The sequence below is a fragment of the Strongyloides ratti genome, scaffold srae_chrx_scaffold0000002 (genome assembly GCF_001040885.1).
Source record: "Strongyloides ratti genome assembly S_ratti_ED321, scaffold srae_chrx_scaffold0000002".
NCBI lineage: Eukaryota > Metazoa > Nematoda > Chromadorea > Rhabditida > Strongyloididae > Strongyloides > Strongyloides ratti.
The window spans coordinates 2,893,755-2,909,141 of record NW_020171510.1 but is presented as its reverse complement, the minus strand read 5'-3'; the positions used below and the strand labels follow the sequence as shown (position 1 = coordinate 2,909,141).

The following is a 15,387-nucleotide window of genomic DNA, read 5'->3' as shown; positions in this document are numbered from 1 at the left end:
AGTTAAAATTATTTTTTTACATATATATTAAGTTTTATTTTAAAAAAGAAAAATAATTAGATGAAACATCAATCAACTTTGTTTTTTTTTTCATAATAAATAAAAAATAATTAAAATTAACAATAGATATTTCTAATAATGTGAATAACAATATTTGAAAATCATTGGTAAAATTAATATTACTACCAATATATCTAAAGTAAATAAACATATATTTAAAGATTTTTAATTATTGTATATAAATTATATTATATCAAATTTTTTTACAAGTGTAATAAAAGTACATTAATAATACAGGACCAAATAACTTATATTCTATGATATGTTATAAAAAATTTATGATAGCACATATTTTATATTACAAAAAATTTGATGTAAAATTATTTTCTTAATTAATTATATATTTCTTAATTATTGGTTTCATTTTTTTATATTTTTTCTCTAAAAATTAATAATAGTCATCCTTTATGTTAAAGTATTGATAAAATTGTAAAACAATATTATATTTTTAATAAAAATAGTAAAAATTCCCATTGGTTTCTTTAATTTTAACATTATACAAGTTCAAATAATGAATGAAACCATAAATATAAAATAAAAAGAACTATGATAAAAGTATTTCAATTGATGATAAGTGCAGTGAAATAATAAATATATTTAGGTACTATGACATCCTGTAAAATTAGAAAATAACACAAGTGAGTTAATTTTATACATCTTAATTAAACTAATAAAAACTTTCGTTTAAATTTTTTTTTAATATATAAAAACTTCATTAATTCAAATAAGTAATATAGTGTTATAATAAAAATAATCAACAAGTTAATTATAAAATAATAGATATATAAAGCTTATTATAAGCATAATAATAAATGTTTTTTATGATATCTTAAAAATACATCCAAATATTGTATATATAAAGTTATTAACTTTTTATTTATATTATCAGTCAAGTTATGAATATTTTAAAAAACACACAATTTATCTTTATTTTTTTATATTTTATCTCAAATAAAGTCATCTTTTTTATAAAATAATAAATTTAATATTATTTATAATAATTTTTTGAAAATTTTTTAATTATAATAAACTGATTTACTTTAATATTTGTCATTAAATATTTAAAATTAACTGATACTATAATATAACAACTTTTGATAATGTTGCTTTATAATTAACAGCTGAGTTATGTTATTTAAACGAATGAATAATTTGATATAATAATTTGTCTCAACAATCATACTTTTATTGACATACAGCATGTAGACAAACTTATTGTATCAACTATTTATTAATATATATCATTTTCAATGTATTTTTTTTAATATTAATATGTTTTATTATTTATAAATTATTGTAATAGTTAAATAAGATAAATATTTTAAAATAATTTTTAATAAAAATATATAAAAGAAATCAAGAAAAGTTTATACATTTAATACAATAAGTTAATTAATGATTTGTTTAAAAAAAGAAAACATTTAAAACAAATAAATATTTTTATGTTATCAATTTTTTTATATTATGTAATATATACTTGATGATAATAAATTATATTTTTCAATTTTAAAATTAATAAAACATTTTCAAAAAATTTATCAAAAAAGTATTATTTTTTAAGAGTTAAATAGACAATATTTATTAAAAAAAACTTGGTATGTGAAAGTATTTATAAAAATAAATAAAATAGTTCTTTGAAATATTTAAATTAGACACCTTTATAAGTCAAAAAAAAATTTCTTCATACTAAGAATATTACATATAATTTTAATGTTTTTCAAACATTTTATTTATTTAATTTCAATTATTCAAATTAGTTTTACATTTTTTTTTTAAATCTTTCAAAAATATTTAAAAATGAATTTATTATTGTTTTCAGTGATGCATAATAGTTCCAACTATATATTATATTTAAAAAAAGTTTAATATGCATGTATTAAAATATTTTAAATACAATTTTAAACTTATTATCATTTATATTAAATGAATTACCTTTAAAAAAAAATTTAATTTAAATAAATATATCATAAAGTTTTTTGACTATAAATATAAATTCAAAATATAATATAATTTTGTTTTTAAAATATATTTATAAAAGTGGAAAAAATTAAAATGTTTTTTGCTATCTTATAATAAATATTTTCATTCTTCATAATATCCATTCTTATCAATTATAAATCTTAAATTTGTTAGTATTCTTAAAATTTTATACTAAAATGTTAAGAATGTACGTTTGTTTTTCTACTTTTATTATATAAAAATTGTTGCAATGTGGTTTTTGAAGAATACTATTTCTTTATTTTATTTAACATTTTTTTATATTTTTTCTAAATTTCTTTATCAAATGCTTCTTTTTTAGTTATTTTATAAATTTAGTATCTTTATATTTTATACAAATAAGCTTTTTTTTGTGCCAAATATAAAATGCATTGGTTATGAATCTTTTTTTTTCTACAAATATGATTTTTAAGAGACATTTATATTTAATACTAAAAAAATTTATAAAATTTTGTAACCATTTTTATGTGTAATATTATGATAATAAAGATACTTCAAAGATTAATATCTAAAAATATTATTTTTATGCTTTATGTATTGGTAGATTCACAACAAGAAGTAATATTTGATTTTTTATTTTTAAATAAAAAATTATTTTTGAAATTGTCAAATTTTAATATATAATGAGTTAAATTGGATTTTATATAATTTAATATTTAAATTTAGAAAAAAATATATCTATGAAAATAATATTAATAAAACCTTTTTTTTGAAAAAATTTCAATTTCTTTCTTGTATAAGTAGCACGACATTTTTGATGTAATATTATTTTATTTTACCATACGTCATTTTTTAATTAATATCTATTAAAAAAATTTAAATGATGCACTTTTGAATTATATATAGAATAAAATATCAAATAATATATTTATATAAAATTGCAACTTAATATTTTTTAAAATCAAAATGCATTTTTGGCATATTATATTAAAAAAATTGGTGATTGTTAAATGTATATATGTAATTAGAATATTGTAATTAAATAATCTTTCATGACAAATATTATTACCAAAAAATATAAATTTGACAAATTTAACAAATTTTATCAGTATTTTAGAATTTAAAAAAATTTAACTATATCACAAATTATATTAAGTTATAAAAATAATTAACAAGATATATATTTATGAATATTAATTGAATCAATAGTAAGTTTATTTTAAATTATTTATAAAACTGTAACTCCAATAGAATATCGTAGGGAACCTCGTTAAAAGTTCCAAAGATATTGGTTCTTGAAAATATACACTAAGTTTGATTAAGTGTTTATTATAAATAATGTTTTATAAAAAAGAAAAAAGTATATTTATAAAAGAAAGAGAGAGTTAACTCTCTTTTATATAATCTAATACAAGAGACATTGATACTTTATGACATAACAAATTACTTTAATAGTTTATGACAATATTTTTTTCCTAAAAAATTTTATTTAAAAGTTTTCAAAATAAGATAATTAATAATAAAACTTTTTATACTAATCTTTGATCATTTTAAAAATTCTATATTTCTAGACATTTTTTATTTAGTAACATTCAAAAAAATATTTTATTATAAATTATTAATTTTAAAAATTGTTAAAATAGAAAAGTAGTTGTGAAAAGTGTTAGAATTAACTTGAAATGGAAGAAAATATTTTTACATATTAAAAATTTGTAATATATAATAATTACTTCCTCATCATTTATTAAAAAAATGTATTACACATGTACATTGATAAATTTATATTTGAAATAAATAAAAAAAATTAATAGATATAGAATTTGATATTATTAATTAAGTATTTAAATAATTCTATAAATGTAGCTTTCATGACAATATGCACAAAAAAGTTATTTTGATAAAATTTAAAGTTAGTGAAAGAAAAATTTAAAAAAAAAAATAGAAAAATATTAAAATTCATTTTATAAAACAATTATTATATAAAATAATCAAAAAATGTGAATAAAGTAACTAGTTTAAAATTAAAAAATATTTTCAAAACAATATTATTTATTTATAATAAACAAAATTGTAAAAAGAAAAGAATTGTTATTTTAAAACAATAAACAAAAAATAATTTCTTAATAAATGTTACTTTATAAAAAAATTGCATAAATTTATTGTATTTATTTTACTATATAATATATTTTGATAACTAAATACCTCAATATCAGTTTTATCATTTTATTACAATATATATATCCAAAGCAAAAATTTTTTATTTCTTTATTTAAAATTTATTAATCATTAAAATATAGTTCAAAAAATAAGATAAGTAATTAATGTATAATATTATTTAATAACAAAAAAACCAATTTTTATTTAAAAGTTTTTAATCATATAACAATAAAAATAATAATATATATAATAATTTTTGCGAATAAATAAAATTTATATATAATTATACACTAAAATAGTGCTTTTATTTTATAAATAAAAAATAAGAAAAAAAAATTATTTTTTTTTGAATTCCAAAATATGAATTTATTGTAACTATGACAATTCACCCAACCATGATGAATAATATTTTCCTGATTTAATAGTATGACGAATTTCAGCAACTTTATAAGCATTATCATTTTTATCAATTCGTATATTCATTGAAGAAAAGCATGAACCAGATATTTCAAATGATATAGAGGCACGCAAAGAATTCAATGGATTACCATTTGTTAAAATAATAGCTTTAAATTCACCTTCTCGTATATAAGATGTCTTAAATGCTTGTTCATCCCAAGCAATTTCATTTTCAACAGCATGTCTAAAAGTATAAGATAAATTTTAAAAAAAAATATATAAACTTACATAGCACCAAATGGATCAATAGATTTAATTTTTATATCTTTTATATCACTAAATAGTAATTTTGCAGTAAATTTTTTAACATTAACAACACGTAAATCATTTTGATGATTTGGATTTACTAACCATTTCATGTAAAATAAAAGTTCGGTATTAGTTATTTTTCTTCTTGGTGAGATTATAAATGGTGGCACAATATTGTCAGGTGTTAATTCATAGCGAAGAATTTCAATACAATAAAATGGTTGTTTTGGATTTTTTAAATGACATTCTTCTAACCAATTTTTTAATTTTATTTTTCCTATTTTAACATTATAATTACTATTATCTGTTGTATCTTTTATAACAGAAACTAAAACTTTTTCATTCATTTTCCAATTTTTAATAATTTTTTTTGTCTCTAAAATTAAATTTATATCAGTAAATAAATTAAATATCTCAGGATTATTTATTTTGTTGAATAATTCATTTCTAACAGACATCCAAACGACTCCATATATACACATTTTGTGTTCACTAAAATTATTATCTGGTTTTCCTTGAACGTGAACTGTTTCAACAACACTAAAATGAGGTTTAAATAGATAACTGTTATCCACTGAGGAAGTTTTTCTTAAACATTCTTTTTTTGATAATGTATCAAACAAAACTAGTGATGATCCTTTCTCTGATGGTGTAGAAAAATCACTATTTAACGAATTACTGTATGTTTTATGATGATATGATTCTTGGTCATTATTAAAGTTATAATTAAATGAATATGTATTAGATGGATATTTATCGTCAAATACATTTTTAATATTATCAACTGTAATCTCAAGAGGGCTTGTATTATCTGATATATTTTTTTCACTAAAATTACTTTCATTTTCACTAATAACAGTTTCTGATATGGCAGGAGATGAAATATTATAATTTGATGAAAATATATTTGTTGTACTCATTGGTCGTGGCCTTGGTCTAGCTATTGGATTTAATTTTGTTGAATTACTATTATTAAACGTTGTTAGATTATTTGTACTACTATTTAAACTTGTAAATGAATCCTTTAAAAATTTTTCACATTCAAATGATAATGTTGTTTTCATTTCTTTTTTAGCATATGAATGTTGTAATGATGGTGAAGTGAAACTTTGTGAAAACGTTGAAGTAGAAGGATTCTGATTTAATGTAGGTGATATACTTTCTGAAGTTGGAATTTTTGATAAATGTAACCATGATTTATTTATGTTTCCCATTGATTCCTTGATAGCTTCTAATGATTTTTCATGACTTATTCGAGGTACACTTTCATCTTTTGATTTTATATATAACTTTTTGAAAACATGTTTTGTTCTACCAAAATCTCCATCATCTTAAATAAAATTTTAATTAATTAATTATTTGTTTTTTTTTTAATTACCTGATGAATCGGAATCAAAGTTTTCTGATTCACAAAAATTTTCATTTGTTGATTCTTTTCTTATTGTATATCCTTCACTATCGACTTCATAATCATTTTGTTGTGATAATTTGTTATTGGATAAAAGTGTATTACCAGATGGAATGTTATCAGCAGGTTGAATATTAGTTGTTGACTCAATATTTGTAATAGTGCTATTTTTTGCTGAGTCACTGTTTTCAGGTGGAAGATTATCTATTGAATGATTAAATGACATATTTGGATTTTTCTTAACCAAATTACTACTTAAAACAGTATTTTGAGATTGTATATTTTTATATAAATCATGTGTAGAATTTAAATTAGATAATCCATTGTCACTAAAACCACTAATTGATGTCTAAAAGTTTTATGGCTATTTTTAACATATTTATTAACTTACACTATCATATGTTTTTTCTTTAACAGATTCTAATCCTCCACATTTTTCAGTTAAATTATTATCAACATGAACAGGTAGATCTAAAGTTAAAAGATCAGGAATATTTGATTGATTTGTTATATCATTTGATAATGGTGGTATTTTGGCTGATGAATTTGTTGATGAAGCAAGAGAATTAGACAATGGAAGTAATGGAGGCATTTCAAGACTATCATGTGAAAGTATATTTTCCTGTATTACATATTTTTCAGGTTTTATTCCTCCTGTACTACGTTCAGCAACAAAATTATTAAGCATAGCTATAATATCTATTCCTTTTAATGAATCTTCTAAATCTGATGTACTTATAGAATCTAATGTTGCTGATGAGCTATAATTATTTGCGAGTTTACTTATAAAATTTTTCATCTTTATATAATGAGTTTCTAAATATTGACTAACTCTTTCAACAACAAATATCATTTTATTTTCATATTCTTCACGTAGTTTATTATATTTTTCTACTGAATTTTTATATTCATCATTTGCTTTTTTAACTTTATTTTCAAGTTTGTTACATTCTTTAGCTGTTCCATTAGTCTTATTAAATGTAAGAAGATCCTCATATCTTGATTTATATAAATCTTCTGCCTTCTCTAAATCATGTTTTGCAATTGACATTTCTTTAAAAATGTTTGATACATTTAATTCTTTTATTGCTTTCCTATTTTTACTTACTTCACAAAGATGATCTGTTATCTCTTTTACTAAACTTGAAAGCCCTTCTATAAGATTAGCTTTACTCTCTTTTTTTGCTGCATTACATGCTTTGATAAGAGAAAAAGTTGCATCAAAATTACTACCACAATTTGATAAATCAGAGGATCGGTTAATTAATTTTTCCAAATTTTTTATTGATAAATCTTCAAAATTTAGTACTTCACGAACATATGATAAAAATTTATGAACAGTTTCTTCATTTCTCACCAGTGATTCATATAAATTTAAATAACCTTCGTTTTTTTCTGACCAAAATCGATCAGTAAATTGAGGTTTTAGATGAGAAATAATCATAACAATAACCTTAAAAAATTATATTTTTATTCAAAATAAATAAATAATATTACAAAATTAATATATATTAAAATAAAAAAATAATATATTATAGTTATATAAGAAGATAAATATAATTTAATTATAATATGAAAAGTATAAATAGGTAATATATATTATTTAAGCAGTTAAATGTAGTTAAACTATTTTAAAATATACACAAAAATTAATTAATCAAATAAAACCGACATTTAACAGTTAAAAAAAAACGTTGTTAAAAATGTATTTGCCTACACAATTAAATTATATTTAGAATACGAAAAGAATATTTTCAAAGATGTAATGTAATACATGATCAATATAAAATTATTCATTTTAAAATTTAATGTAAGTTGTTACATGTGTCATATTAAAAACATTTTTGCATTTATTTATAAATAGTAATGTTAGATAAAAATAAAGATTTAAAGTTACTCATAATAACAGAAATTTATAATCTTTAGAATTACAAATAGTATAAGTGTAATATAATTTCTTAAATTAAATAATTTAATAATTTTCATTAGAAGCATACAAACAATTCAAAGGTGTTTTTTAATGTTTGGTATAATGTAACTCTATACGTCGCTACGAAACCGTTGACATAACGTCATAGAGGCATTAATTTAAACATTAATTACATCATATAATTGATGTATTATTATATTTAAATATATTTTTACACAAAATAGATAAAAATTGATCTATGTTTATTTCAATACAAACATAAGATCAAAAATCTATTTTAAGAAATATTAAGAAATGTAATAATATTTTATTTTAAAAAAAATGTACTTTTAAATTTGAAGGAAAAAAAAAATATTTATATGACATTTCTATTCATTAACAAAAACATTTGAAATTTCATCAAATTCATATAATCTATTTAAAAATCCATCAGTTACACGAATTCCAGAAAGATATTGAAACCCAGGTAAAACAGGAAGAACAGTCAATTTAAAATCAACAGTTTTATTTTGGGATATTTGACCTAAATGTACTCCATTTAAGCAACAAAATTCAAGGCCAGCTTTAGGGAGATTTATAACATCATAGTATAAATCTAAATTTCTTTCACAAAAATTGTATAAACGGCATATTATCTCAAAAGGTACCCTTAATTTTATGTTTGATGGGATACATTGAATTATCAGTCTAATATCACCATAACCAGGAGCCATTCTTTGAAGTTGACTAGTTTGCAATCGTCCACGTTCACCCATATGTGATCGCCAAGCCATATCAAGTTTACCAATAGTTGTTACACCACGATATTGATGCATTGAATGTTTGTGCATTTTTGGAGTAAGACGATATAAATATTGACGGATTTCACGGGGAAGAAGAAAAATATTATCATTATTTTTGCCCTTTGTTTTTGGGGGACATTCTATTGTTGAAATATTAAAATTTCTAAATGTATCTGATAATTTAGATATGCTTGATAAAGGCTTTGTTGCTGATTTAATTTCACAGCTTTGATAAAATTCAGATGGATCAAGAACAACTTTTTCTAAAACAATTGGATTACAACATGTATTTTGCACTTGTGCCTCAAGATAAACATCATTATTTAAATTATCTTCCGCATTATAAAAGCGAGTCTTGACGTCAATTGGTTTATTAACAAGATACTTAAAATGTTTTCTAAAATACATTCTTTCACCATTTTGTGTTTTATAATTAACTTCACAAACTAATCTAAAATAATTAATAACGTTTTTTAAAGAAAAAAAACCATTTTTATCCTACATATGTTGACCTGTTTCTTTTACTTCATATGATATTACTTGACCTAGTTGTTTTTTAGATGGAAGTTCAGCATTTATATCATTAAGTTTTGAATTTAACAAAATTTTTTGCGTTTTAGTTTGGAGTTGTACTTTTGAACATACTTCTACACATGTTTGAATCGAATCATTGCTTATACAGACATAACAAGTAAATGTCTCACCTAGATAAATACTATCAAATGTTTGTGGAACTAATAAATATGATCCAATTGGTAATTCTAAATTTTCTTGGCCCGTTATTATCCTTAAAGATTTATGAAGCTCATTTGATATATCATCACATGGATCTAGTGGAAGTGTAAGGCTTTCATTTAATTTAGGTCTAGCAAGACGCATAACTAAAAATTTACAAAAATATAAAATTTGAATAAAAAAAAATACCTCTTAATGACAATAATTCTTCCCTTAAATTGTCACTCATAGCTAGTAATTTTTATAAATTAAAATAATAACTAATAAAAGTTATTTGTAACCGTAATTTAGGTAATAAAAGTTGATATTTAGTATTAAAAATGGAAAAACGATACTAACGAGATCTCTGCGAGACAAGAAATTTATTTTTTGTATTGATAATTACCTATGAAAAATTTATTTTTACAAATAATCACATTAATCATTTTATTTCTTAAAAAACTATATTTTCATATTTATTTAAATCAAATATTACAATAAAAAGTAATTTAGTAATCACTTTTTGATAAGCATGATAAAAATGTGTGACAAAATGTTTTATTCGATTGCGAAAATTTTCTCTTTAACTTCCACAGCAACCTCCTGAAGCACATGGAGCACTGCTAATATCAGAAACAGTTGGAAGTCCATGGATATTATTACCCCGGCGACGAGTATTACCTGATCCATTACCACCATTTCCAGAACTACCGCTATTACCTCTAAAGAATGATGATCCACCACTTTGATTTGTGTTTCCTGTAAGATTTAAAAGTGGTGACAACATTGATTGAAAACTTAAAAAAATTATTGTATAAAAACTAGTATCACTTACAACAACATTATAAAAATGAAAAAGCTTTTTATTATTTCTATTGGATCAAATCCATTACTTTGTCCAATATTTCCACCTTAAAAAATTATCTAATATCATGATTGTGAAACTTACTTTTATCTATGTGAGCCATTTCCGAAATAGAATAAAATAATTATTGGTTATACTAATTTAGTATTTATAATATGTGTTTTAAAAACGTGATTTAACGATGACATGTAAATAAAAGAAAAATTCCAACGTTTTTCGCTGTAAGATAAGACATCTTTTTTTTTAATAATTTGCATATATTCAAGAATAATTGATATAATAATTGTTATATGAATAACGCTTTACTAATATTATTTAATATTTATCTTCTTATTATTTTTTAATTTTTAATAATTAAAAAGTTAGCATTTAAGATTATTTTTTAGTATTACCTAACTTGTTTTTTAAAATTACTAATTAAATGGCAAATATAGAAAGATAATGCTTTAACTTTTTTTCATTTCTCATTTTTTTAGTAATAAGTACATTAAAATAATTCTATTTTCGATATAATTATCATGTATTAAACGTTATTACAATATTTACTTTATTATTTATAGTAATATTGCTGTGTTAACATTTATTTTAAACTAAAAAAAATTTCTTTATTTGATTATTTTATATAAACCACTTAAAACTTTAACTTTATTTAAATTATAACTAAGTTGTTTTGATTAGATATACTTAAATTATAAAGTTAAATATTTTTAATTGCATTTAAAAGTTTATTTTTAATAAAATTGAAAGGATGATAATGATAAAAAATAATATGATTTTTAGACTTGTAAATTTTTATTACATTTTGTTTATATTGTTACAATTAACGGATTTTCAGAATAAATTATATTTTTAAATATGAAAAATAATTTGTTTTATCTAAAAAATATATTTATAATTATAAAAGTCTAATATTATTTATTAACGATCTTAATTGTTATAATAAAACCAAACTATTTATTAAATTATAAGGATATTTTAAATAATTAACAAATTTTAAATTCCAATAACACAATTTATAATTTAACATTTTTAAATATCTTAAAATATATAGCTCACAAATTCTGCCATTTTATTTATTCCATTATAATTTACTTTCTACATTTGTACATTATGTTAATTGGAAGGAATGGTGTTGGAACAATTTCAACTTTAGAAAATCCTGCTTCTTTTAACATTTTAAGTGCTTTTTCATAACCCCACATAGCTCCAAGACCTAAAGCATCTTTTGTACTATTACCTACTGGAAGGCAATGAAAAAGAGATATTCCATAAAGTAGTGCTGATCCAACTGGATTTAATTTTTTATCATTATAGCAATTGGAAGTACCTTTTACTTCAACCATAGTAAATATTCCATCTGGTTTTAAACATCTCTGAATTTCTTTTAAAGTTAAATCTGGTCTACATTGATCATGACAAGCATCAAAAATTGTAATCCAATCAAATTTATTAGTCCATTCTTCCTTTAATTGTGCACCATTCATATTAATAAATGTAGCATTTTTTAAGGATTTATTGTTTTCATGAGTCAATTTATCTTCTGCAATTTCAATAGCATGTTTTGTAATATCAACTCCAGTAAAATTAGAATTAGGATAAAGGTGGGCTAATTCAATGACATGAAAACCATCTCCACAACCTACATCAAGACATTCCATTTTTTGTTCACTGCCTAATTTTTCATCCATTTCAGAGAGTGGAACAATACTGGGTTTAAGGTGTTTCTTATGTAATGCTTCACTGAATGCAGACATATTAGCATAAAAGTTTTCATAAGATGAATATTGCATTCCAAGTGGACCATCTTTCATACAAACATCCTTGATATCATTATATACTTTACCAAATATTGGTAATTGCGGAAAAAGGGTCAATGGTGCAATAGAATTTGGATGACTAAGAATACATTTCTTCTCTTCTCCTATCCAAAACATTCTTCCACATTCAGTAACCTCAATAATATCACCGCAAGCAAGTGTTGAAAGAATTTCTTGAATGTATCTTGCTTTGTAATTTCCTTCCAATGCAACTTCTTCCGCTGTAACAGGATGTTCTTTAGATGATATAGATGCTAGTACTTGAAATACTTTCAATTCCGTTGCTAAAGCAATAGTCATGCTAACCATAGACATTGATGCCATCATTGTCAATTTATCAGCAAAGTCTTTAGCTATTTTTTCACTAGTGCTTGACATTGTTAATTCTAAAAAAGTCGAGAAAATTATAGAATAATACTAATTCTGAGAACATATATAATTGTTTGTCATATTTTATATATTGGTTATAATAAGTATATAATAATTTATATCAAAAAGATATAATATATTAACATGTTTATCAATGATAACAAAGATTGTTCTACTTTGATAAGATAAAGAAATAAAATAAATTTAATAATAAATAAAATTTAACAGTACAAGATAAAAGATTATTATAAAATATAAAATGTATTATAGCATCAATTCATTATCATATTCTATTTTCTTTAAACGTATTAAAACATTAAAAAAAAAGTTTTCAAATATATAAAATTTATGTACGTAATTAATAAGATAAACAAAAAGTAGTTTGTCATTGAGGATTTATGTCATAAATAAAATGCCTTACATCAGTTGTATTTTAAAACATTAAAAAATGGCATAGTAGATTAACCTATTTTTTGTCTGATAAAACTAAACTAATTTTAACAAAAATCAATGCAAATGATTATTAATTAAAAATAGTATATTTTTCATACCAAATATAAAAAGATTCAAATCATCTTATTTTTCTTTATAATAGAATAAAAGTTTAATGACATGATGAAAATACTTACACCTTTAAATTAGTATTTATAATTTATTAAATTATTATTATCTTTTTTACAATTATTGTGTTGATATACTTTATATTAAACATTAAATTTTACTCCATAAGTTTCAAAACCATGGAGAAATTTGCGGTAAAGATATGATACAAAAGCAATCAACTTAGCCTTTTTTAAAAGTAAATATTTGAATTAATGAAATAAAAAAGATGTAGATAAACAAGATTAGAAATATTGATAAGATTAGAATAATATATTTGTTGATAAAATAAAGAACTTCTTAAAATTTTTTTTTTTTAATATAGAAAATTATGACTACATTAAATTGTAGTTATATTTAGTTTCAAATTTCATTACAAGTATTTTATTAACATACATTTTCTTTTCATCAATTTACTAACAATTAAAGTATCATTTAAATTTCAATTATCTTTTTTGTAACTTTCAATATAAACTGAAATGTTTTCATTTTGTATAGTTTTTTAAGAAAGATTATTAAAAAAAGTTGTTATTCAAGAATAAAATATTATTCAAAATCTTTTAATATAAAATATACTCAATTTTAATTTTCCTCACAAAATTAAAATTTTAAATAGAAAAAAATTTGTATGTTTATTATAAGTAAGTAAACTAATTTTTTTTTGTTATAATTGTAATAAAATTATGAAAAACTTTTGGCATTAATTTTTTGTTTATTACAACTAAAAATTATTAAAGAACGTGACAGGAAAAATTATGAAGTTTTACCACAATAGTCTTTATTCATGCAAGAAATTAATAATTTTAATAAGTAAATTTATATTAAACTAGTAAGAAAAAAGACAATTCTTAAAAAGTATAATAAATGAAAAAATATTTTATAAAATTATTATTTTAAAACTTCTGAAAAATTGTTAATGTATTAGTAGTTAAAAATTTTCGTTTATCATAATGTTTTTGTATGCAACTTTTGAAAACAAAATAAATGATTTTGTAAAATATCTATATATGCTAGTAAAAAAATTATAATTAGAAATTGCTTACATTATAAATGAGTAGTATTACAATGCCTTAATTAAGATATTATTTTAGTATTAAACTTTTTAATTACAATATTAAATAAAGTTAAAAATAAGCAATTTAAATGTAAAAAAATTATAGTTAAATAACATGATTCAATTTTTAATATTAGAATATTTTTACAAGTAAATGAAGAAAAAAACTCGACTTATAACGGTCCTGTGGCGCAATGGATAACGCGTCTGCCTACGGAGCAGAAGATTGTAGGTTCGAATCCTGCCAGGATCGTAAATTTTGCACTTAATTAAATGCTTTTTTTAAATTTTTTTATAAAATACTCATTACTATAATAACTAGCCATAAATTTAAAAATTATAATATAAAAGAGTAATATAAACACCAACAAGTTGTAAAAGTTTTTTTTTTAAATTAAAAAGGAATTTTTAAATTATTATTTTAACAAAAAAATAAATCATGTTAATGAAAAAAAATTTCAAATAATGTTATATTGATAACATTTACGAAACTTTAAATTATAAAAAATTCTCTGAGTATGAATATTTATAATCAAAATTTAAAAAATTTTTAGAAACGCATATTTGTTTTTAATAATATAAATTTTTAGTTTTTCTATAGTAAATATTATATTTCTATAAATAATTGAAAATATTTGTTATGGAACGTAAAATATAATCAAACGAGACTTGATAATAGCTTATTGTATGAATTTTAAATTTCTTTGAAGAAAATTTAATTTTTTTGTAAAATAATCATAAAAGGACAAATTATATGACTCAAAAAGTAAAAAAGTATTAGATAATGCTTTACTATGATAAAAAATTGTAAAAAAATATTAAGTTTAGATATTACATATCTTTTTAAAACAAAGAAAGAATATAATATAAACTTATCAATTTTTTTACTTATTTTTAATTTTTGTCCAATTTCAAAAAAGTTAGTTTCATCTAAAAAAACAAGTTTAGTAATTTTGTAAAGAGTTTAAAATATAAAAAAATGCAA

General features: G+C 20.2%; 4 protein-coding genes across 4 annotated transcripts; all 4 read right to left on the bottom strand.

The window, feature by feature from the left end:
- Nucleotides 1-4,530: 4,530 nt before the first annotated feature.
- On the bottom strand, nt 4,531-7,715 carry SRAE_X000162600 (AT02057p; the record flags this gene model as incomplete). The annotated part of the gene is made up of 4 exons (XM_024651085.1): nt 4,531-4,798; nt 4,843-6,193; nt 6,242-6,620; nt 6,663-7,715. The coding sequence occupies 4 exons, from the start codon at nt 7,713-7,715 to the stop codon at nt 4,531-4,533; spliced, it is 3,051 nt and encodes a 1,016-aa protein (XP_024499093.1).
- An 854-nt stretch (nt 7,716-8,569) lies between these two features.
- SRAE_X000162500 (Trafficking protein particle complex subunit 13) lies at nt 8,570-9,947 on the bottom strand (the record flags this gene model as incomplete). The annotated part of the gene is made up of 4 exons (XM_024651074.1): nt 8,570-9,434; nt 9,486-9,630; nt 9,688-9,864; nt 9,908-9,947. 4 exons carry the CDS (start codon nt 9,945-9,947, stop codon nt 8,570-8,572), a joined length of 1,227 nt encoding a protein of 408 aa, XP_024499092.1.
- A 333-nt stretch (nt 9,948-10,280) lies between these two features.
- SRAE_X000162400 (Selenoprotein SelK/SelG family-containing protein) lies at nt 10,281-10,665 on the bottom strand (the record flags this gene model as incomplete). The annotated part of the gene is made up of 3 exons (XM_024651063.1): nt 10,281-10,494; nt 10,533-10,608; nt 10,647-10,665. The coding sequence occupies 3 exons, from the start codon at nt 10,663-10,665 to the stop codon at nt 10,281-10,283; spliced, it is 309 nt and encodes a 102-aa protein (XP_024499091.1).
- Nucleotides 10,666-11,650: 985 nt separating this feature from the next.
- Nucleotides 11,651-13,757, bottom strand: SRAE_X000162300 (Winged helix-turn-helix DNA-binding domain and Methyltransferase domain-containing protein; the record flags this gene model as incomplete). The annotated part of the gene is made up of 2 exons (XM_024651052.1): nt 11,651-12,749; nt 13,741-13,757. 2 exons carry the CDS (start codon nt 13,755-13,757, stop codon nt 11,651-11,653), a joined length of 1,116 nt encoding a protein of 371 aa, XP_024499090.1.
- Between the last annotated feature and the right edge of the window lie 1,630 nt (nt 13,758-15,387).